Below are 25346 nucleotides of genomic sequence, written 5' to 3' on the forward strand. Positions count from 1 at the left end.
GTAAAATTCGTTCTTAGCTGACCTCTACTCGGCGAAAGGAATATTTCTGCCAAATTTCAAGTCTCTCGGTCTTATAGTTCCAGAGATATCGTGATGAATGACTATATCTATAGAAAGTCTCCTATATATATAAAAGATTTTTATTATTTTATTTTAATAGTATATATTTTTTTTAAGAAATTCACTACATTAATTTTTTATTATTAATTATGGATAAATGTAGCTGTTAATGAAATCTACTTCCATTTCGGCTGCCGAATGGCCTTTTTTTTCATTTACATCAAAGATATTTATTGAAATATTTAAATTTGTACATCAGTTCTTGCAATTGCACTGTAAGTGCTATTGCAATCAAATGTTTAATAATACTTTTACAATTCCTCGCGAGTTTTGCTTAATTGTATCAAATATTGTTTGTTATTATAAATTTATATGATTTTTACATGTTTCAATAATTATTTCATTTTCTTAGATAAAGAATTTTATTATAAAACCTAAATAAAAATAACTTTCCTTTCTTTCGTAATTTTTCCATTTAATTACATTGTTTTTTCAATCAAACAATTTTTTTCTAAAGATTTCACAATTCCAAAATTTTAAAACTTATAATTTTTACTAAAAAGCCCACGTTTTATCTTTACTTAATTATCGTTAACGATTTAAGTTATTACTTATCCCACGTAATGAAATGTCTTTACAAAACTCGGGTATTCTTTTAATTATACTTCATTAATAGCGTATTGTCTTTTAATAACAAAGAATATTTTTTATTCTAGAAGTAAATTTCTAAGATCTAAAAAAATAAAAAATAAATCATTAAATTTAGTAGAAAATTTTTTTACCATAAAGTTTTTACTTGAAGGGAAAACTCTCTTACCAACGATTGAAAAATCCGTGCAGATGAAGAAGAAATTAATTTTGCTGACAGTAAATAAGTGATCAGAAGAAAACAGAGCTTAACTTTACCGATCGGCGCTCGAAGCTTTAATAGCGTGTATGAACTTTTTTAATCAATGTTTTTTATTGTAATAGTTTTTTTGTAAGTTATTTTTATCTTACCAACACATAACAATAACACGTAATTAGGTTACATGAGTACAAAAAAAAAAAATAATAACAATCATAACATAATGAAACAAACGATTTTATCTGGGAATAGTATTTATTTTCCGATTAAAGTCCGGTAGAAATTCAATACCTAGTTGCCCCGTATTACATCAACAAATTATTATACGAGAGTTAATTAATTGTTTTGAAACTGTACTCCAATAATTAAGCCATAACTACAACGAATTAATAAACAGAGATAAAGAAGAACAGAGAGAATACCACGCGAAAAAAAAAAATAAAAAAAAACAAAACTCTATTATATTCTCAAATGCTTTATGACTCCAGGCTTATTTGAATTTTTCTTCTGGGTCAAGGCTCCTTTTTTAATAGCACATTTATTATTTCCACTTAAATCTTTGTCGTCGAAATAAGCGTAATGGTATTGCATATTGTTTTCCTTGTTGTCATTTATATTTCTCCAATTAACTTTAATGCGCAAATCGTTTTTATTAATTGCCGCTGTTGATTGTTTCAAAGAAGATGATTGCCGGTCGTAAAGAACTTTATCGTCAGTTTTAGTCCCATAAATCACGGACAGGTCTACCGCGTCTGACTCAGATTCTTCGACATCTTTGAAGACCAATTTTTTCGGCTTCAATTCTGTCTTATCAGTGAATCGCCGCGGTTTTGTCGGGGCCAATGGCTGAAAAGGCGTCTTGATCATTGGAGGAGTTTTGGTACTGTTGACATCAATATTTATATGAAACGTACGGTTTGAAAAGCGCGCTTCACTCCAGGAGACCTAAATTGAAAAATTTATTGTAATTTTTATTAAATTTCTTTTTTTACTACATTACACAGAAAGAACAACATTACACTGCATATCTTCCCATATTATACTCAGTGTAATTTGTAGTGACAAAAAATTTTGGATAATATCAAATATAATCCACACGAAAAAAATACGTTGTAAAATTTATAGAAAAGTTTGTAAGATTTACAAAATTCTATCTACACAGAAAGAACAAAATTACACTGCATATCCTCCCATATCATACTCAGTGTAATCTGTGGTGAAAAAAAATTTCAGACAATATCAAATATAGACCAGATTATACTAAATTATTTTTGTATTATACTCAGTGTAATCTCCGATTTGAAGAAGTAATTTTTCTGGTTATACTGCCTCAGATTACACTGGATATGATCCGAAAAAATATCCCGTATAATTTGAATTATACTGAGTAGAATCTTGGATTATATAATTTTTTAAAAAATTGTGATGTTCAACTTTTTTCTTTTTTAATTGATAAATTTGTTAAAATTGTGATAATTAATTTTTTTTTATTGTTCATTTTTTTATGTATTTCTCAAAAATGCAATGCAATGTTTGGATAGAAAATATTTAAGGATCATTTAAGAACAATTTTTCCGATAATTTCGGGTTGAAAAATTTTTAGTAAATATTTTCAAGTGGGGTCACCATTTTAATTTTTTTGAACGAAATTTCTATTTGATTTTATTGATATATTAAAAAAAAAAAATTGATTACGACAATTTTCACAAATTTTACAAATTTTCACAAAAATTTATAAATTAAAAAAGAAAAAAGTTGAATATTACAATTTTTGAAAAAATTATATAATCCAAGATTCTACTGAGTTTAATTCAAATTATACGGGATTATTTTTCGGATTATATCCAGTGTAATATGGAGCGGTATAACCAGAAACATTACTTAATCCAATCGGAGATTACATAAAGTATAATACAAAAATAATTTAGTATAATCTGGATTATATTTGATATTATCTAAAATTTTTTTTCATTACAAATTACACTGAGTATGATATGGGAAGATATGCAGTGTAATTTGGCTCTTTTCGTGTATAAGTCGACTCATGTAATATTTACTGAACTTACTATGTTATTTCTACGTGGTAAATTCTGTTATCATAAGTCTGTAAATTTGATAAATTGAGTCTATAATTATAATGTAACTTTGTCTGTTATTATTACTGGAAATTTATTGTAATGAATTAAAAAGCATTACTTGAGTCAGCATCACTGCAAACTAATTTATATCACGGTTTTGAATTTTTTCAAAAATTTTAATTTTTCTGATTTTTTACAGTGTACTTCAAGACAAATTATTTTTTTATAATCAATAAAAAAAAATTTGTTCACATATGATAAAAATTTTAAATTTACTATTAATAGATTATTATTTACATTTTTAATCAAAAATTAAACATAATTTTAATTCAAGAAGTTACTCTATAACGATCACATAATATTCTTATAGCCCTGAATTAAAAAAAAATATTGTGACGAAGAAAAAAGTATTGAAAAGTATCGGATTGACTAGAAATCCAATACTTTTTTTTGTCACAATACTTCTTTTTTAATCAGGGAGAATTCATAGAATTTATCTGTAAATTTTACAAAAAAATACGTAATTTTCACGTAAACTCAAAAGTAATAAATACATATTTTTTCTGTAAATTTTAAATAATATATACTGTAGAAATTTTAAAGATTATTTTCTGTAAATTTTACACAGTTGTTTTTTCCGTGCAGATTATACTAAATTATTTTTGTATTATACTCAGTGTAATCTCCGATTTGACCAAGTAATTTTTTTGGTTTTACCGCTCCATATTACACTAGATATAATCCGAAAAAATATTCCGTATAATTTAAATTATATTCATTAGAATTTTAGAATAAGGTACCCGCGGGTAATAAGGCCTAAGTGATAGAAATGCTATTTAAAATAGTCCCCTATTTAAAAGAGTCCCGATACAATGTTCCTTGTCTTCTATATTTCATCATCCTAAATATGTTAAAGAAGCGCAGAAAAATTCCTAACAAACGATTTGAGTAAATGGTAAACATTTTTTATAATTTTATATTTAATAATTTAAAATCATTGTTCTAATTTTTATTAACATCTTAAAAAGTATTGTTGCTCAATTTAAGTGATGATTGATATCTAATAACAATTTTATCTAGTATTTTATAACTATTTCCAGTATGTATAACCCACAGGCCTTATTACCCTACCGAAGTAAAATAAGGCCTATTCGCAAGGTTTTTGAAAAAATTTAATTTTGTGTTTGTTTATAGTGAAAATTACCATTACTCCATTATATTTTATGGCTAATGTATTAATTAGAAAATTAATGTTACATTGCAATAATTAAATGCAATATTTTCGATTTTTTTTTAAATCTTCCTTAGCTAGACCTTATTACCCGCCGGTACCATAATATGATATGATACATAATTTGAATTATACTCAGTAGAATCTTGGATTATATAATTTTTTCAAAAATTGTGATATTCAACTTTTTTCTATTTTAATTCATAAATTTTTTTGAAAATTTGTTAAAATTGTGATAGTCAATTTTTTTCTTTTAATTGTTCATTTTTTTATGTATTTTTCAAAAATACAATGCAATGCTTGGATAGAAAATATTTAAGGATCATTTAAGCACAATTTTTCCGATAATTTGGGGTTGAAAAATTTTTGGTAAATATTTTCAAGTGAGGTCACCATTTTAATTTTTATTTTTTCAAAATCTTCCTTAGCTAGGCTGTATTACCCGCCGGCACATTAGTTATTTTTTCAAAATTTGTGATATTCAACTTTTTTCTTTTTTAATTTATAAATTTTCTTGAAAATTTGTAAAGTTTGTGAAAATTGTGGTTATCAATTTTTTTTCTAATTGCGCATTTTTTTTTTTTTTTAATATATCAATAAAATCAAATAGAAATATCGTTCAAAAAAATTAAAATGGTGACCCGACTTGAAAATATTTACTAAAAATTTTTCAACCCTAAATTATCGGAAAAATTGTGCTTAAATGATCCTTAAATATTTTCTATCCAAGCATTGCATTGTATTTTTGAAAAATACATAAAAAAATGAACAATTAAAAAAAAAAAATTAATTATCACAATTTTAATAAGTTTTCAAAAAAATTTATAAATTAAAAAAGAAAAAAAGTTGAATATCGGAATTTAAAAAAAAATTATATAATCCAAGATTCTACTGAGTATAATTCAAATTATACGGAATATTTTTCCGGATTATATCCAGTGTAATCTAGGGCGGTATAACCAGAAAAATTACTTGGTCAAATCGGAGATTACACTGAGTACAATCCAAAAATAATTTAGTATAATCTGGATTATATTTGATATTATCTGAAATTTTTTTTCACCACAAATTACACTGAGTATAATATACGATGAAATGCAGTGTAATTTTGTTCTTTCCGTGTAGTAAATATTAATTACTTGTTGCAAGACCGTATCATTGGAGTCAACAAACAATTTCTTCTGAACCCGTGAGCTTTTTGGTGTCTGGTCATAATTATCCAAATCATAGCACTCAAAAACTTTAAACCCGACACTATTATGATCAAAATATGATATTTTTTAGCCATCAAAAGTAATAAGATCGCGAGTACTGTAATTTATGTAGGCTACACTTACACGGTACTTTTTTAATCTATTGGGTTTTACCTAATCCTAAACTACGAATTGTAAGCCACGTTGACAGGTTGTAATTTAAATCACGTAATTAATTTGTTGCGTTGTTATTTTACATATTGCTAATTTCGGGCTGTTGATGCTGAGCATCGCGAAGATCAATAACAAATGAAGAACTGCACTAGGTTACTGTTAAAAAAAGTTCTATTCGGCAACCGAAATGGAAGTAGATTTCTTTTTTAGATTAAATAGTTTTTCTCATATTATGGATTAATAAAAAAAAAAATTTGATCCACTCTTATAATCCACTCTTATAATTTAGATGAAAAATATGAAAATATATCATGTAAGCAAACTATTCGTAACCTGATTGGTCAAATATATCATAAGCATGAAAATATATGCAATTCCTATACTCAGGCGCGCGCTTGCGCGCGCAAATTTGAATTCCAGTATATCTTAAATTGTATTAGTAATTTCAACATGGTATAGACCTACTGGGGACCCGCCATGTAAAAGAAAGGGAGCGCGTCCGATTACACAGCACCTCATGAATGGTACGAAAATCTGTGTAATGACAGACTGACTTGGAAAAAAAAAAAAAAAAACTATTTAAACTACTAGAAATGACAACAAGAAAAAAATTTAATTAAACTATAACATAAGATATATGATTTCTGGCTAAATTATAAAAGTGATATATACAAATTAAAGCTTATTAAAAAAGCTTCAAGATGAAACTGACAGATTTTTTATAAATTTTTTTAATCAAAAGTTATATAAGAAATGATAAGTAAAAGTTTGAATTTTCATAATTTTCACAACTACACGGCGAAAAAAACATAGAGATTTTTCCAATTTTTCCAATGTTAACATAGTAATTTTTCCAATGGTAACATAATAGATATACTCATGTGACATAGGTAAAATTCATTTATGACATGAAAAAAAAATTTTTTTTTTTCAGTTGAAAAAAAATTGAAATCGAAAAAACAGCATTCTGAAATTTTCAGGATATTTGTAGGAAATGTGAAAGTTTTATATGAAAGAAAGAAAAAAGAAATTAAAAATGTTTATCATCGAGAAATTCGGAGTTTTTTCGGAAAATCTAAAAAATAAAGATAGGTTCGAATAATTTTTTTCTATTTTTTCCAAAAAGAACATTTAATAAAAAAAATTTTGAAGAAAAAAACGTCTCAATAAGTCAATTTTTGAAAAAGTTATGGCAATTTAAGCCACACCGTCGATAATCTGCTGGATTTTTTTATTTTTTCGAAATGTAAAGCAAAATATGAAAAAAATTTCCTTGGATTTTTTTATCACAAACCGACTGTATATCACTATTTTACTTTTAAATTTTCTAAAATTGCTTGAATGAGAAAATTGTTATGTAAATTTGTAATTATTAAATTAAGTTACATAAATTTTAGTGATAAATTGATTTTTCCTATGTCACATGGATATTTCTATCATGTTAATAAAAAAAAATTCCCATCTTAACATTGGAAAAATTTCTATGTCAACATAGGAATTTTTCCTATGCAAAAATAGGAAAAATTCCTATGTTTTTTTGCCGTGTATAAAATACTATAACTCATGAACTAATTGACCGATTCGTATGTTGAGTTTGGAAAAGATCCATTATGAATTAAAGACGCTATCATCCGGACAAGCCGCTTTATATCGTATATATACATACATATATAAAGTTTTGAACTGTATGTATTTTCTGAACCAGCTCGATGAACTGAGTCAGGAAATAGTAAAATTTTTCAAAAGTTTCACCATCAGGAAAAATGCGATAGTTAAATTTCTATGAAATCTACTAAAAATTCACTTTATTTAAAAGGAATAAAATTTAAAAATCAGAAAATTATTTTGACCGATTTTATTGCATTAAATCAAACAAAAAATTCTTCTTTTAAATAAAGTAAATTTTTTTATCATTGTAATTTTTGTTATTAGATCTGATAAAGATTTAATCTTGTCAAGTAATTTTAAAATGATATTTTTTATGTTAAAATATTTTTATAATTTACAGAACAAGAATAAATAATATTTGCTTCAATTTACATGAGCTTTTAACCATAAACAAGCTAACTATAAATGAAATTATTTATTTTTGCTAACCGCATGTTTACTTCTGTATTCATCAAAGTGTGTTTGAGTTGTTAAAACTTACCACAAAGTACTGGAGAAAAAATAAGTTTATTTTTTGTTTACGCGCTAGTCAGCATTTTTGATTTCACAATAGCTCGGATAACACGAAATTGTTTGATTTTCTTTAAGCTAATATGAATTAATATATATCAAAATAAAACAAATTATTAATCTCCCGTGTAAAAAAAAATTGTCGTTTGTTTACGATCTTACACGTGACACAAACCAAGACTTTTTAAGATGTCAAAAAAATTCTGAGAGTAGATTTTTGAAATTTGATTTTCGAATTTGTAATGAAAATTAATTTTTAGACGTTTTTATGACTTTCTAACCGCTACATTTTTGAGTACGCTCTTTTTAAAATTAATTTAAAATTGTTGAAAACTTATTATCTGACAATTTTAAGACTTTTTTAAGACGCTCCGTTTTAATGTTCCCGGCCTCTGTCGCTGTTAGCTCATCTTAAAATAGTCTCGAAAAATTTTTTTAAAACTTATTTAAGACTATTTTAAGATTTATTGAGACTATTTTAAGATTTTTTTAAAACTTTTTTAAGACAATTTTTCGATTATTTCAAGAATATTTTAAGACTCTATAATAATTTTCCGGAGTTTTCACTGTGATATCGTCTTATTTTCATAACAAATTCGAGAACCAAATTTCAAAAATCTGTTCTCGGAATTTTTTTTTGGCGTCTTAAAAAAGTCTTAAAATAGGCTTCGTTTGTGTCACGTTTACGATCTCAAACAAACGACAATTTTAAAACTATTTTTTTTTAACGGGCTGTTTATCTTTTAAAAATGTTGCTCACGGTTTTTTTTTTTTTTTTCCCAAAAATGTTGCATTTAATTAGCAAGATAGATTTACGTTACCGAATAATGAAGATCTTAATGTTGTTTCTTTATAATATGAATTTTTCTTGATTATACGCTATTAACAAAATTTAAAAAAAAAAAAAAAAAAGGAATTTTAACAAAAAATTATTTTATTAAAAATTTTAAACAATTTTATTTCTTAGCTGAAGAAATAAATTTTTTCTCACAGTACCTTTCGTTTTGGAAAGAAATTTTTTTAAGTTGGAAAAAAATAATTTTAGATAGATAACTTATGAATTTTTATCCAAAATTGTTTTTCTCTAAATCTAGAAAACTTTTTTTCAACAAGAATGTTACTGAGAGAAAATTTTTATTTCTTCAGCTAAAAAATAAAATTATTGAAAAATTTCCAATAAATTAATTTCTTATTACAACATTGCTCATTTTTTATCAAAAGAATTTTTTTCTCTCAGTTTATTTAGTCATAAAAAAATCTTTCGTTTATAAAAAAAACTTTTAGAATATTTCAGACATAAAAAATAAATGAAACAAATCATAATTAAAAATAAATTCACGAAATTGTAAGATTTTAATCATAAGACAGATTGTTCGTGACAAAATCGATAAAAAAGCCTTAATAATTTTTCTCATATCTTCCATTTCTAACATTGTACATAACAACAGCGGCTTTATGGCATTATTCAAGTACATATCTAAATGTATTAATAAATTTTTTTAAATCGCCTTTGATAAAGTCCAGATAACATATATATGCAAGCTATTATAAATGTGAAATATATATTTTTACGATTGTATTTTGTACTTTTTTTTTTTTTGTAACAATCTCAACTGTTGCGTTATGACCTTACTTTTGTAAGTCCTTCGGCTGTAATTAAGAAACTTTACGCTTCGTCATTTTGAAGTACAGGACGAGCATTAATAATTTTTGTCGGTTTTTTTTCACAAAACCTTTAGGTCAGTATTGTATACTGTAAGCCATGTTATTATGAAAATTTAAAACTTAAAATCATATAATTAAAGTTATAATAAAACAATAAAACACAAGTCATTAAATGAAAATAATCTTACACAGAAAAGAAGGTTCACTTGAGCTAAGAAAATATTTATCTTCCTAATTGTTTTCTTGAACAAAGAAAAAAATTTTTTTTGACACAAGAAATTTCACTTATTCCAACAAAATTAATTCTCTTGCTTTAAGAAATATCTATCTTGATCCAAGAAAATTTATTGAATTCAAGAAATTCTTGTTGCTTTGAGAAAATTCAGCCTCTTGCTGTAAAAAATTTAGTTCTTGATAGAAGTAAATTTTTTTGTCTTAAAAAAATTTCTCTCTTGCTCCAAAAAATTAAATATCTCGATAGAAGTAAATTATTATTGATTAATATGTCAAATGGGAAGATTAAATAATATTGAATCATTTTTTTTTCATTCAATATGTACAATTGCACGCTAAATTAATATAAAATGGGTATTAAATATTCAAGAGAAAAATTTTCTCAAGGTAAGGAAATGTTTTTCTCAGCTGAAGTAGGTGATGCTGCTTCTCTAAAGTATCTAAAAATCTTGATCAAATATGAAAATTTTCTGTATCAAGTATTTATGATAATTTGAATAAAGAAATAATTACTTCCATCAAGAAAAGAATTTCAAGAAAAATTTTTACTTCGGCCAACACAACTTTGGTCTTCCTTCAGGCACTCGAACATTTTTTTGAGCCAAGAATTTTGTTCTTCAGTGAAGAAATTTTTTTTTCTGTGCATTTTTTAATTTTTTTTTATTCTGCTTGTTTTTACAGCGCATTTATGATAAAAAATGTCGTGACAGAAAAAATTTCGATAGCTTTTTTGCCTTCAAAAGTTGTAAAAAATTTTGGCTCTCATGTTTTTGGATAAAATTTCTATTTTATCTTTTTTTGATGTTTTTGAAATATATTTTTTTTAAAAAGTGCATAAAAAAACGAACAATTTAAAAAAAAAAGTTGAACATTACAATTTTCTAAAAAATTTGTAAATTTTTTTGAAAATTTGTTAAAATTGTAATCAACCTTTTTTTTTATTGTTCATTTTTTTATGTATTTTTCAAAAAAAAATATATCAATAAAATCAAATAGAAATTTCGTTCAAAAAAATGAAAATTAAAATGATGAATCTCACTTGTAAATAATTATCGATTTTTCTCACAAGAAATGTTGAAGGGTAACTTATTTTTCTTAATTTTTAGAAGATTTCAGTTTGATCGTTTGTGATGATGATCTGAATTTAACAGACATCTAACAATTTTTTAGATTATTATACACAGAAAAAAAATTTTACTTGAATCAAGTAAATAATTTTGAAGAATTTCATCATCTTGATTTGAATAAAAGAATTTCAAGAAAAATTTTTACTTCAGCCTACACAAATTCGGTCTTCCTTTAGGCACCCTTAAAATTTTCTTGAGCCAAGAATTTTGCTTTCCAGTCAAAAAAATTTTCTTACTGTGTAATTTTTTTCAGCGGAAGATTTCTTTTTTGAACAATAAGCAATCATTATTACCTAGGTAAAATTTATCTCATAAATTCGATGGATTTATGATAAGAATATAAATTCGTGAATTTTTTACAGATTTTTTTTTTATTTTTTTTTTTTAGTGTTAAGTCGGAGATCCGGATTGTTAATAGCAATGCTGGTATCAAAGTCATTGATTAAAGAGTTATTGACATGAATACTAAAAGTTACCTTACAAATGTTACACAGGTGTTAGAATAGCAAAGTTAAAGAAGACAGATGGTAAATATATACGTATATAAACGTGCAATCTATTTCTTAGCAAGAAATAAAGTTTATACTATCTGTCTATAACTGCATTTTTTTATTTATAGATATAATGTAAAGTGTAATTTATTATTACTATTTTTAACATAGTACACATCATAAAATAATATTGATATATTGTGTAATATATCGTATCTATCGAAAATAATAGATAAATCGAACGATATCGCTTATTAGTATTTAATACAGAAAAATTAGAAAAACTAAAAATTCAAATTCTCATATTTAATCACGTCATATTAGCATTAAATTTAATGGATGTTTAGTTGAGTATATGTATTATTATGAGCCAAATTCTATAAAACACAAAAGCGTAATAGGACCCAGCTGTAAGTGCGCAAATGGCTATGGAATCGTTGAATGCTACTCCCGCTTGGTCGGAATTGTTTATTTATCGCGTGAGAGATATTTATCGGAAATTATGAAGATAAAAAATTTTATTCTGTACTATGTACTTCATTAAATTTTTTTTTTTTTTAAGACTTCTTTTATGGTTTTATTTTATTATCCAGCTTAACATAATCATGCAAAATTATAATTAATATCTGTATAAATCTATATACAATTTTTTTCAGTTTTAGAGTACAGCATTCCTTCTCCGAAATATAACAGTTTATCTTTTTTTTTTCTTGGTAATTTTGTCATGTAGTTTTGTATTTTAATACAGAATATTATCTAACAATGAATAAAGTTATTATTTTAAATTCATGTTGTTGATACTTCTTTTCTTGAATAGCAAAAAATAATTAATCAACAAATTTCAATTAAAGTCTAGAGCGGACAATGAACATGTAGTAGGTACAGTAAAATCTCAATAAAGCTTATATTAGCAAGTTGCCTCTTTTGGTCTTGTTAGTTACTTGTAAAAAATTAAAACGTAACCACCTGTGTAAGAAAAAATCATCTTAAAATTGTCGTTTAAGATCTTGAACGTGACACAAGTCAAGATTATTTTAAGAGTTTTTTAAGATGCCAAAAAAAATATTCCGAGAGCAGATTTTTGAAATTTAGTAATCTAATTTGTTGTGAAAATTAATTTTTAGACGATTTTACGACTTTCTAATCGCTACATTTTTGAGTACACTCTTTTTAAATTGAATTTGAAATTATTGAAAACTTATTATTAGACAATTTTAAGAGTTTTTAAGACTACATAGAAAAAAAAAATTTCTTGAACCGAGAAAATTATAAGGAAGACCGAAATGATTTTGGAGCAAGAAGAAATTTTCTTGGCTTAAAAAAATTTAACTTCGTTCAAGAAATTGTAACTTTTTCCAAAAAAACTTTAGTCTTCCTGAAAATATTTTTGATTTAAGAAAATTTACGCTTGACTCAAGACTTTTTTTCTTTCTGGGTATTTTAAGATTTTTTTAAGACGATTTTTAGATTATTATAAGACTATTTTAAAACTCTCTATAATAATTTTCTGGAGCTGTCGCTGTGATATCGTCTTATTTTTATGACAAATTCGAGAACGAAATTTCAAAAATCTACTCTCGGAATTTTTTTTATAAATAAAAATAAATGAATAAATAAAAATCGTCTAGAAAAAATTTTAAATTAGTCTGAAAAAATCTTAAAATAATCTTAAATAAATTAAAAAAAAATTTTTTGAGACTATTCTAAGATGAACTAACAGCGACAGAGCCCCGCAACATTAAAATGGAGCGTCTTAAAAAAGTCTTAAAATTGTCCGATAATAAATTTTGAACAATTTTAAATTCAATTTAAAAAGAGCGTACTTAAAAATATAGCGTTTACAAAGTCGTAAAATCGTCTAAAAATGAATTTTCATAACAAATTCGAGAGCCAAATTTCAAAAATCGACTCTCAGAATATTTTTTGGCATCTTAAAAAAGTCTTAAAATAGTCTCGGTTTGTGTCACGTTTGAGATCTTAAAGAAACGACAATTTTAAGACGATTTTTTTTACACGAGTACGGAACTTTATTAAAATTTTACTGAAATATCATCTATATGATTAAAAGAGTAAGGAAAATTTTGTCTTCGGCGTATTTATGTGATAAAATGAGTTTTTTAAATTAAGGGGGTATTCGAGTTTAGAAGCACGAATTTGAGGTGTTTTTTCGAGTGCTATAAATAAAAAACAAAAAATATTTTTACCATCCATTTTTCAACAGGCGTTTATTAATGTTTTGAGAATATAAAAAAGTCAAAAAATACAAAACTGAAAAAGTTTTGTGGTGTTGAAGTTATGGGTACAAAAATTATCTTAGAATATATAATTTTTTCAAAAATTGTGATATTCAACTTTTTTTCCTTTTTTCATTTATAAATTTTTTTGAAAATTTGTTAAAATTGTGATAATTAGTTTTTTTTTTTTAATTGTTCATTTTCTATGTATTTTTCAAAAATGCAATGCAATGCTTAGATCGAAAATATTTAAGGATCATTTAAGCGCAATTTTTCCTATAATTAAGGGTCGAAATATTTTTGGTTAATATTTTCAAGTGGGGTCACCATTCTAATTTTTATTTTTTTGAACGAAATTTCTATTTGATTTTATTGATATATTAAAAAAAAAATGCGCAATTAAAAAAAAATTGATTATCACAATTTTCACAAATTTTATAAATTTTCAAAAAAATTTATAAATTAAAAAAGAAAAAAGTTGAATATCACAATTTTTGAAAAAAATTATATAATCCAAGATTCTACTGAGTATAATTCAAATTATACGGAATATTTTTTCGGATTATATCCAGTGTAATCTAGAGCGGTATAACCAGAAAAATTACTTGGTCAAATCGGAGATTACACTGAGTATAATACAAAAATAATTTAGCATAATCTGGATTATAGTTGATATCGTCTAAAATTTTTTTTCACTACAGATTACACTGAGTATAATATGGAAGGATATGCAGTATAATTATGAAACTGAAGTTAGCGGTCAATTGTCAATGTTAAAAATTTTTTTAACAAATTAATTACAATAAAAAAATGCTTTTAAAAATTTTCACTTGTAATTTTCATTAATTTTCACATCTAAAACTTTTTAATTAAATTTTTTTTTAACAATTTAATTGCTATAAAATTTCAAAAAAATTTTTAATATCTGTCAACTTCATTGTTATGTGTAATTTTGTTGTTTCCGTGTAATTAGTTTTTTAAACAGAACCAAAAAATTATCAAGTATCTGCGGAATTAAGTATGTATCATAAAACGATACATAATAACCGAAAATAACTATAAAAAATTTTTTGTGCGAGCAGATAAATTATCATAAAAAAAATTACCTAAAAAAAAATAAATTTTCTTGATATAATTTATTCGTCTAAAAAATTAATAATATCTTGACTAATTTCCGCCGTATCTATAAATATTATCTAAGTAATAAAAAAGAAATAATTTGATTGACCGAAATAAAGCGGGAATCCGAATAGTTACGAAAATACCCGAATAATTTAGTCTCGAGCGCACGAGCGCTTCCCACATGGAAAATGGTGGTGAAAGAGCAGGCCAGTGAATATTATATCTCAAGCAACTATTCGCCATCGTTGATGGTCGGACATCGTGTCGTTAAAACTCTCAGTGTCGCATATTAACCTGTAATTCCGTATTATTGTGCTTAATGGAACCATTGAGAGCAGCAATATTGATCTGAATTCGACCTACAGTAAATTGAAGGTATGTAATTTACAAAAATACTAACATAAAGTAATTAAATAAGGAATAATAGATTTAGGCATTACTTACCATCCGCTTTCTGACTGTGTAAACTACTTACTGCGCATGTGCTGACGCGGGAACGATAAATTTTTACATAAATTCACGTCTTCGTCAACATCAATGTTATTCAACACATCACACTACTAAACTCTCTCGCTTGTATTATTTTATTGTAATTTATCGCCTATTGCTATTTAACTATCATTTTTAATTTACTATTCGTTTTATATTTTATATTTTATATTATTATCATTATTACTATTATTTTTATATCATTTAAAAAATTTTGATCACAACCAATTTTTTTTTCTTTTCAGGTATAATTTTGATTTTCATTTTTTTATTTGTTCCGTTTGGTAATTAAAATTTTTACAATTTAAAAAATTTTTTTGTTTTACAAATAAAAATTGTGAATATAAAATTAGCCAACGTCTAAAAATTTTTAGAATTTTTTTTTTATTAAAAAAATTATCACAAAAAAATAAAAAAAAATTTGCACGTGTAACAAACTTCAAAAATTGCAAGTGCAATTTTTTAAAAATATATATTTTTTTTTTTCAATTTAACTATTAAAAAAAATCAAAAAATTTAGAATGTCGGCTAACTTTGATGACATGTAAAAATTCTATTTTTTTATTTTTAATAATTATTTGATATCATTTTTCGTTGTAAATTAATTACAAAAAAGAAAAAGTTTATTTTAAATTCAAAAAAAATTAAATTTTTATTTTTATAACAAATTGAGTATTAAATTAAATTGGTTTTGAGTAGCTCAAAATCAAGATGATTTTCTTTATAATAATATCTTGAATTACAAACAAAAAATATAACAAACTTTTGGAATTTTTTTAATAAATCACACTAGAATTTTTAAAATTTTCGCTTAAAAATTTTTTTTGTGTCAAGTTATAATTTTCTGAATCATTTTTTAATAGAACAATATTTTTTGATGAAAATTAACTTGGCAGATAGTTGATAATTTTAAGAATTTTTATAACAAATAAATTATGGCAAAAAGAAATTTATAAAAAAAATTGACATTTAAAAAGTTTAAAAAACTATAAATGCAATTTTTTTTAAAATAATTTTTTAGAACAAATTTATTTGTTAAAAAAAATAAAAAAATTGTCAAGTGACAGCTAATTTTAATGTCTTAATTTTTTTATGAACAGATATTTTTTCTTTTCACTTGTTTTAACTAGCTACAATTGAAATATTTTATTTAAAAGTTAATAAATTTGAAAATTATGAGAAAATTCAAAATTGAATTTTGTTTCTGGTAAAAAAAGATTACTGTTTAAAGAAAGTGACAATAAAATGATGTAAAATCTATTTTATAGATTTTTTCAAGTTAAATTTTTTTTTTTAACAAATAACTTGATTTATCACTCCAATAAAGGCCAAAAATATATCATTAGAAAAAATAATTTAAAAGCTTTCTTATCTTCAGTATATTAATTACAATTTAAATTGGTAAAAAATAAAAATAAAAAGCTAAATAATAATTGGTTTTTTGTTTCTTTAATTTCTACTATTACTATGCCTTAGAGCAAAAAGTTATTTGCATATTCATTCGTCTTTTTAATTTCAATTCAATTTTATCTGAATATTTACTTAAATTAATTATGAGGCTATCGAGAAAAAAACTTTCAATTTGCCTTTAACAATAAGGTAATCAAATATTTGATATTAATTAAAAATTAGGAATTTAATTACTAAAATTAATGGAACAAGTTGATTTAATTAAAAACTAATTACCTTGTAATAATTGGTAACTATAACTTAAGGTTCAATACCGAAACTTCCCAGGTAATGAAATAAAACAAGTATGTAGGAAATAATTTTTTATTTTTTTTTTCTATTTCAGATAAACAAAAAAGCAATAAAAAAAAAATGTCGTCGGCTCAAGTAGATCGCACATCAAAAGTCGGTCATGTGGGTAAAAAAGAAAATGAAAAAACTCGTAAAATGTTTAATCAATCACGTCACTTTAAATTTAACCGTAAACGATCACAAAGTTTTACCGGCGGAAATACAAATAAATTTTTTCCGCCGTACAAGAGGCGAAAAAAAGATGGGGGAATAATCCCTCCAACAAAATTTTTACTCGGTGGTAATATTTGTGATCCATTAAATTTAAACAGTATGCAAGATGAAGAAATAAATCGTGCTATGAATGCTGTTACGCCTAAATCAAGTCCATTACCAACACCAAAACACCGTAAGGGAACAATCGAAGTAATAATACCCCCGAATATAAACGACCCGCTCAATTTAAGCAACTGCAATGACGATGAGTATGAAAAGCAATTGATATCACCAACAAAGAAGTTTTCAAAGCGGCGCAATAGAAAACGCAAGCGCGCTTCATCCGGATCTGGAAAAGAAGATGTAAGTCACAGCGGCAGCGAAACAACGGAGCTAAAATCTGATGAGCTCACTCTGCTCAAATCATCAAACCCAAAAGCCACTGTAACAATATCTTCTTCGTCATCAGAAGCGTCTACGGAGTCAACGACGCCAGTAATAACTCCAACTTCTACTGAAGCGCCAACAGCGGCTATGGTGACCTTAGACATGTCGTTGACTTCAGTAGTTCCAGATGAAGAGTCCACTGAAATTACAACGGCGGAAATGGTATTTGCAGAACCAGCAGTACCAACTTTGTCGCTTGCAGCTTCACTACCAGCATTACCTGTCGCCGCGATCACAGCGCCCTCGCAGCCATCTAAGGAAGACAAGGTATTACAGTTACAAGAAGCTAACGTAAATGAGCTTGTAATCAATCAGCTGACGCAGCAGCTCAAGGATAGCAAAGAATCTAAAGAAACAAGCGTTGAAACCCAAAGTCCCCAGAAAGACAAGAACAAATTACGACTCAAGGGCTTGGACATGGAAGCCAAAGATAAGCGGCTGCGCAAGGTTGACATCAAAGATAAAATAGTCAGCCCGGTAATTCCCCAACCCGGTGCTTGGAAGGTCAGGCCGCCTCACAGACCTAACCAGGACAAAAAGAAGAAAGGACAAGACGGATTAGTAATTCCCAAGTTTAAGCCGAAAAATGCGCGCTATCAGTTTGGTAATTATGATCGCTATTATGGATATCGCAATTTTAACATGGAAATAGACCCTCGGCTGACGGTCTTTGCACAACGCAGAGAACTCTTTTATAACAAAGATATTCTTGATATCGGGTGTAATATTGGACACATCACCTTGTCAGTAGCACGACATTTAGCAGCACGAAGTGTTACGGGGATTGATATTGATCGGAAGCTGATTGGGATCGCTAGAAGTAATATCAAACATTATGTTAACTGTGCTAGATCACCGGCTGGTAATGATGATGAAGCTGGTACTAGCAATGATTGTGATTCTAGTTTCTTTCCGATGTCCATGCCCATTACTTATGGTCCGATTGATGTACCAGGTTTCACAAAGAAAAACAAGGATAAAGGCTTTCCTTATAATGTTACATTTGTACAGGTGAGTTCTTTAAATTTTATTGCACGCCGCATAATGCGAAAAATATTTTTATTAAATTAAAAGCTGATAAAATCTTGTTAAATTTGGTAATTATTTAGTTTTAGGGTCACTGGATTTTTTTTCTCTTGTTATTTCACTTCACTATGAACATACGATGATAATCATGAACGTTGGTTGAAATAAAATTTTTGATTAGTATTAAAGCTTTTAATGTTAACAAAAATTTTATATCAAGAGAAACGATTTAGAAAAGAAATTTCAATATTTTTATGTTTTTATCAGATTTTCAAAAAATTTTGGTAATTATTTACAAGTGGGGTCCACCATATTTTTGGCCATAGCAAGGTGAAAAATTAACATTAGTTATTTTTTTTTTATTCTGCTTGTTTTTACGACGCATTTATGATAAAAAAATAAAGATTTCGATAACTTTTTTGCCTTCAAAAGTTGAAAAAAATTTTGGCTTTCATGTTTTTAAATAAAATTTTTATTTTACCTTTTTTTGATATTTATTTTTTTTTTTGAAAAGTACACAGAAAAAAGTAAACTGCACAGTAAAAAATTTTGCGTTATTGCGTCAAAAAATTTTGTGGTAAAAATTTTTGTGTTAAACATTTAACACTTTTATGTGTAAATTTAACATTTATTGTAGTAAATTAACACAAAAAAGTATTGAATATTTAACACAAAAATTTTTAACAAAAAATTTTTTGACTCATTGACGCAAAATTTTTTACTGTGTGTAATAAATAGTAATCTATTTATGATAAGTAATGATCAACTGCTAAAAATTACCATTTCAAATAGTAAAATCGTGATTTTAATAATCACTATGTAATATTTATCATTTAAATGCTACAATTTATTCTTTTGTTACGTCGAAAACGCAACTAAAATTTAATTATTTTTATCCTAGCCGTTAGGCTAATAGATAAGGATCTGAAGCTTTATGGGAAGGGGTTGAAGTTATAATATAAGAAAATGAATTCAATTTAATAAATATATTATAAAATTATCATACAAAGATTTGAATTATTAAAACAAACATAAAAATCTCAATTAAGAACTTACTTAAATGTCATTGTTACCGTTTCTTTACATAATTGAAATTTACTTTACTAACAATTGTTTTTTTTTTTAATCTGACGCGTGGTTTCATTAAAACTTATAAAAACTTTTTCGATGTTAACACTAGGACGTCAGGAGAACGAGAGATATTTTTGTTGAAAAATCGTAAAGGTGTCGAATTTTAGGGCGTTACTTATTTTTACTAGATGGGAGAAATAATGTCCAATTATTTTTCTATTTCCTTGAGCCCTTGCCCTCTCTCTTAGATTTTTCTATAATGTTGCATGAGTCCCCTCTACTTGGGTCAGAATACAATATCGCTTCTCCTTTACTCTTATGCTCTATTATACATCTATGTGTTTGTGTATACGTAAGCGCATTTATGCATAGCCAAAGACATACATGTGTACTATTTTACATTAAATTATTTACTGTGACCAAATTTTTATATTAAATTAGTTAGATAAAAATTAATTTGTGTATAGATTACAAATTGTCATTAGTTTTTTGTTTAAACTTAAATTATAGTTATTAAATTTTGTTCCTTAAATTATCAACATATATATATTTTTTTTTTCTTCTGTTGATACTAGAATAATCATAACATTCCTTTTTATTTTTTTCTTTTATCATTATTTACTTTTATTTTATTTAAACTATTGTTTATATATACATTTATTTTGTTATCGAAAACTTCTATTTCGGATCTCGACAAAGTTTAAAATTCTATTAGGGTATTTGTTCAGGCTCAAATCCCTTAGTATGGTCAGGCCCAACTAAAACTAAATTTTTCAAATAAGTTTCTTTTGAAAATGCTATTGATAAATTTGAAGATAACAAAATTTTAAAAATAAAATAAATGTATAAAATAATTAGTTGTAAGAACATAAAATTATTTATGAATAATTAAATTCTATTTGTTATAAAATAAAAATGTCGGACGTTAAGTCCGACATAACACTTTATATGGAAGAAAATACTATTTCAAACAGTAATATTCGCTATGTGAATGTCGAAAATGTTGAAGTATAATAATTAAGAATTTCGACTTCGATATTTATTATTTGGTACCTCAAAAATGACCGCATGATATGTAAAAAGTATAAAATACAGTTACTAAATTTCTAATACAAACAACGTCAATATTTACAAAATAAAATGGTAAATTTTAAACGCAACGCTAAAAATAAAACTATAATTATTGACTTGCTTGGACTGGTAAAATATATATTTTAAGAGTAGAATTTTTACTGTTTCAAATGTTAAATTCTCCCAGAGTGAGATCTTCGTCTCGTCTAAGCTCCCCTTCTCCTCATAGTATGGACTGTATAGTGAAATGGCAATTTTTACTGTTTGAAACTGTAATTTTTTAAGATGAGAGTCATTATTTACTGTAGTGATAACTACTAAAAAATGTTTAAATTTGTTAAAATTGTGATAATCAACTTTTTTTTTTTAATTGTTCATTTTTTTATGTATTTAAAAGAAATATATCAAAATTAAAAAAAAAATGAAAATTATAATGGTGGACCCCACACGGAAAGAATAAGATGACACTGGATATCATCCCAGATTATATTGAGTAATATCTGTGGTAAAAAAAATTTCAAATAGTAGCTAGAAAAATCTAGATACTATCTAATACTGTGTAATATCAGGATTATACTCATTGTAATCTGGATTTATATTAGCTACTATCTAAAATTTTTTTTCACTCAGTATAATCTGGGATGATATCCAGTGTCATCTTATTCTTTCTGTGCACGTGTAAATAATTACCAAAAAATCAGTGATTTTTCAAAAAAATTATTTTATAGAAAATTTTTATTAGTTGAAAAATTGCGAACTATAAAACTAAATAATTACCCTGAAACAGTTTGTGAAGAATTAAAAAAAAAAATACTTTTAATTTTTTTATCAAGACAAAATTGGTCAATATTTACTTGAAGAAAAAAAAAACAAACGAAAAAACGAAATTTTATAATGATCTCTTATTTTTTTTAGGGTAACTACGTACTCGAAGATGATTCTCTATTAAAGTCCGAACAACCGCAATTCGATACAATTCTCTGTCTGTCAATCACCAAATGGATTCATTTAAATCACGGTGACGCCGGATTGAAACTGGCATTCAAGCGTATGCACGCACAGTTGCGTCCCGGTGGAGTTCTAGTATTAGAGGCGCAAGGTTGGCCAAGTTATGGGAAAAAGAAAGGATTGACCGTAAGTATTATTAATTTCATAAACTCACCGTAGGAATTTTATAAAAATTTTAAATGAAGTAATTTTTTTTCTTTCCTAAAGGAGCGAACTTACAGAAATTATCACAGCATAGAATTCTTCCCTCAAAAATTCACACAATACTTGATATCGCCCGAAGTAGGATTCACCCAGTGCGAAGTAGTCTCAATTCCCCCTCACCCATCAAAAGGGTTCCAGCGACCAATACAATTATTCAAAAAAGCCGGAACAAGTCCCCCGTCACGTCCAGTTTCAGCAGCACCATCACCGTCGAAAATAACACGTTTCGTAGCCCGAGCACAGGAGAAGAAAGATTCCGAGATGCGTGCATTTGAGCGTGACTTATTTCCAATACACAAGAGCCCAGTTAATAAACAAAGTGGAAATTTATCAAATTTGAGTCAACGCAGCAGCGAATCAATGAGCAGTCATTACGAACAATTGGAAAATGTTTACGCGCCGAGTTCAACGCCTTGTTACGACACACCCAGTCATAATGAAAACAGTCTATCGGCATTTGAACCTGAAAAGATGTGCTACGTTGATGTCTCGATAAACCCCAGCAACAAAACAGACGACGGTTTAATTGTCCAACCACAAACTTCTGTCACGACTAGCGCTGATTGTGATGACGCTACTAGGCATGTTGAAAACATTAAATTTAATGACGTAGACACGAGAACTGACAATGAGCGTAAAAGAAAAACCAATGAAGTTAACTATCAGTCGGATATTAAGAAAAAAAAACCTAATGATGATAGTGATAATGATGATGATGATGATGAAGAAAAACAGATTGATGTCATACCAAAGCAAATTTTTAAAAAAGTAGACAGTGACTACACCCAAGTTATTCAAGATTTGGAATCTCAGAGACCGCCTAAGGATTCTAATATCTCTGATTCAGTTGCAAATAATACATAAATTTAGTTATTGCTATTCATGATAAACAAGGTGCTTATTTAATTTTTTTTTCGTCTATGTTTTACAGTCTTTCTTACAGAGAAAAACATTTTTTAAGCAGTGATATTTAAGGAGCTTGAACTTAAAAGGTGATTATTTAAGAAATTATGCAATTTTTTAATCTTGATCAAATGAGAATTTTTTTCTCATCGCAAATATTTTGATTAATATTTATAATTAATTTAAATCAGGATGTTGTAGACCAAAATGATGTTATGTTTTTTATTTCATTTATTTTAATATGCGGCTTTCGCCAGTTTTGTTCTGACATCATCAGGCACCTTAAAATTTTACAATGTAAAAATTACTGCGCATATTTTTTTTTATACAAAATTTTTTTTTTTTTATTCACATATTTAGAGTCCGTAATATATTTAATTGGATATGGTTCATTTTATTTATTACAGGCTCCAAATATATTGATAAAAAAAAATTTTTTTTTGTATATAAAAAAATGTCATGCGCAGTAATTTTTATAAATTAAAAACTGTGTTTTTATATTGCAAAATTTTAAGATTATAGAAGAATTATAGAAGAATTTAGACCTGATTAGAGCAATAATAATATTTATGAAATATAATTTTCATTGTTCAATTTAATCATTAAATTATTCATCACAAAACAGATGTTAGTATTGAAAGAATTTAATTTTCTTATTTTCTCTGTTACAGTTTAAAGCTTAATTCAAAACGGCTAAAATATTTTTATGTTAATAATAATTTATTTCTGAAGTAATAACATAAAATTATTTTATCTTTTGATAAAAGCTAAAATTACAAAAATTTCCTTTCAAATTTTAGCTCCTTATTTTTGTAATTAAAATTTCTTAATTCGTAGATAAAATTTTTAATTATTAATTTTGTACAGCCAATTTTTTTATACAGTCTCATAATTTAAAATAATCTATTGCACAGATAATATCGCGTTACTAATGTCAAACGGGCATATCTCAAAATCTACTCCCTTTTGGCTCTGCAGAGCCAAAAGAGCGTATAAAAAAAATTTTTTTCACTCCAACTAAGCTAAAAATGTTTATAACATTTAGATCTGTTGGAAAAGTGAATAATTTTTTTTTTTTGTATACGCCCTTTTAGCTCTAAGACAAAAAAATTCTAAAGCCAAAAAGGTGTATTATTTTTTGTAATAATAATTAATTATTAGCCTTAAAGAAAAAGAAAAGCTATAACATTGGTAAAAATAATGACTCTTCTACTCATTTTATTTGAAGAGAATATCTATTTGATTAAAGAAGAAACTAAAATATCAATTTAGCTAGGCACTACTCCGATGCCGTCTCCATTATCATTATCTTTTGCTTCTGAAAGTAAAAAATAATAAATATATATTGCTTGTAAATGTAAACTTTGAAAAATACTTTAATCTGATATGATTTTGTAATTTGTACAATTAAACATAATTCATTACACTTTATCAGTAGAGATATGATTATTGGGTCAATAGAAATGAAAATTTTGTGATTGAGTCAAATACATTTTTCTTCAAATAGAATGTAACTATTATTTTGGTTTTTTTAAAATTCAAATCCATATTTTTTTTAAATAAATTGACTTGAAAATTAATTATTTTTACCGGTGTTATAACTTTTTTTTTTTTTAAGGCTAATAATTAATTATGGATTAAAAAAAAATGATACGCCCTTTTGGCTTTAGAATTTTTTTATCTTAGAGCCAAAAGAGCGTATACAAAAAAAAATTTTTTTATTTACTTTTTTTACAGATCTAAATGTTATAAACATTTTTAGATTGGTTGGAGAAAAAAAATTTTTTTTATACGCCCTTTTGGCATTAGTAACGTGATATATATTATGAAAATAACGATAGATATTAATTCGGTAAAATAATTAAATATGACTACTTGAAGAAAGTTTATTCTCTGTCGCGGAACATGCAGCTAGTCGAAATTTTTTTTTTATTTTCACATGTTTATAACATGTGTAAACGTAACAAAACAAGGTTACATAATTTATAAAATCGTATTCCTAATTTATGTATTATTATTGGTCATCACGCTTAACTTTAATGTATTTAATTAAGTTAACTCTATTACGAAATAGTATTTTTTATTTTGTTCAAATTCCAATTGAGATTAACTCAACTATTAATCAATTTAATGATATTTTACAAGCGTTTAATAAATCACTTTTTTTTTAAAGGCAGTACTTAGATTTACCATAATTCCGAAAAATAGAGTGCCTGTATAAAAAAAAAAAAAAAAAACAATATTGTTCAAATCAGTACGTGAATTAAAAAAAGGAAAGGAGTTTTTTATTTTAATTTTGTTTTTTTTATTTATTTAATTCCTTTTTTTAATGCAAATCAATGTACAGTTCAACTTGATAGATTGATTAATTTATGAAAAGACTGATTTTCGGCTTTAGAAATTAACAAATGCGAAAAATTGAAATAATTAATTAATAAGAAATTGAATATTAAATCGTTGAACGTACAGTGAACAATATTAAGTAATGTTGAGCGTTACGATATAATTAATTAATAATAAAATAATTATGATAATTT

The 25346-nt window shown here is 25.8% G+C and overlaps 2 protein-coding genes across 6 annotated transcripts; one reads left to right on the plus strand and one right to left on the minus strand.

The window, feature by feature from the left end:
• Positions 1-618: 618 nt before the first annotated feature.
• Positions 619-14690, minus strand: LOC141536739 (uncharacterized). Of its 5 annotated transcripts, XR_012480786.1 has the most exons (3): positions 5356-5820; positions 878-1852; positions 621-793 (listed from the first exon to the last, which is right to left on the minus strand). XR_012480786.1 is itself a non-coding variant. In XM_074257452.1 (2 exons), the coding sequence occupies exon 2, from the start codon at positions 1772-1774 to the stop codon at positions 1367-1369; it is 408 nt and encodes a 135-aa protein (XP_074113553.1). In that variant the 5' UTR covers positions 1775-1852; positions 14619-14690; the 3' UTR covers positions 619-1366. The 5 variants fall into 5 exon arrangements, 4 of the variants coding, with proteins under 4 accessions (XP_074113553.1, XP_074113552.1, XP_074113551.1 ...); XM_074257452.1 differs by lacking the exon at positions 5356-5820 and adding an exon at positions 14619-14690 and having other exon boundaries at positions 619-1852; XM_074257451.1 differs by having other exon boundaries at positions 619-1852; positions 5390-5821.
• A 169-nt stretch (positions 14691-14859) lies between these two features.
• On the plus strand, positions 14860-25060 carry LOC141536737 (7SK snRNA methylphosphate capping enzyme). The gene is made up of 4 exons (XM_074257447.1): positions 14860-15009; positions 16919-18537; positions 21610-21828; positions 21910-25060. The coding sequence occupies exons 2-4, from the start codon at positions 16945-16947 to the stop codon at positions 22768-22770; spliced, it is 2673 nt and encodes an 890-aa protein (XP_074113548.1). The 5' UTR covers positions 14860-15009; positions 16919-16944; the 3' UTR covers positions 22771-25060.
• Positions 25061-25346: the final 286 nt, after the last annotated feature.

The sequence above is a fragment of the Cotesia typhae genome, unplaced genomic scaffold, assembly GCF_013202065.1.
Source record: "Cotesia typhae breed Kobodo isofemale line unplaced genomic scaffold, CoteBio_Ctyphae scaffold_45, whole genome shotgun sequence".
Lineage (NCBI taxonomy): Eukaryota > Metazoa > Arthropoda > Insecta > Hymenoptera > Braconidae > Cotesia > Cotesia typhae.

Bases quoted from the DNA above. Each gene is read 5' to 3' on its own strand.
- LOC141536739 (XM_074257452.1), bottom strand. From the start codon at position 1,774: ATGATCAAGACGCCTTTTCAGCCATTGGCCCCGACAAAACCGCGGCGA.
- LOC141536737 (XM_074257447.1), top strand. From the start codon at position 16,945: ATGTCGTCGGCTCAAGTAGATCGCACATCAAAAGTCGGTCATGTGGGT. The intron at 18,538-21,609 runs GTGAGTTCTTTA...TATTTTTTTTAG, and splicing joins ATAATGTTACATTTGTACAG to GGTAACTACGTACTCGAAGA. The intron at 21,829-21,909 runs GTAAGTATTATT...TCTTTCCTAAAG, and splicing joins GGAAAAAGAAAGGATTGACC to GAGCGAACTTACAGAAATTA.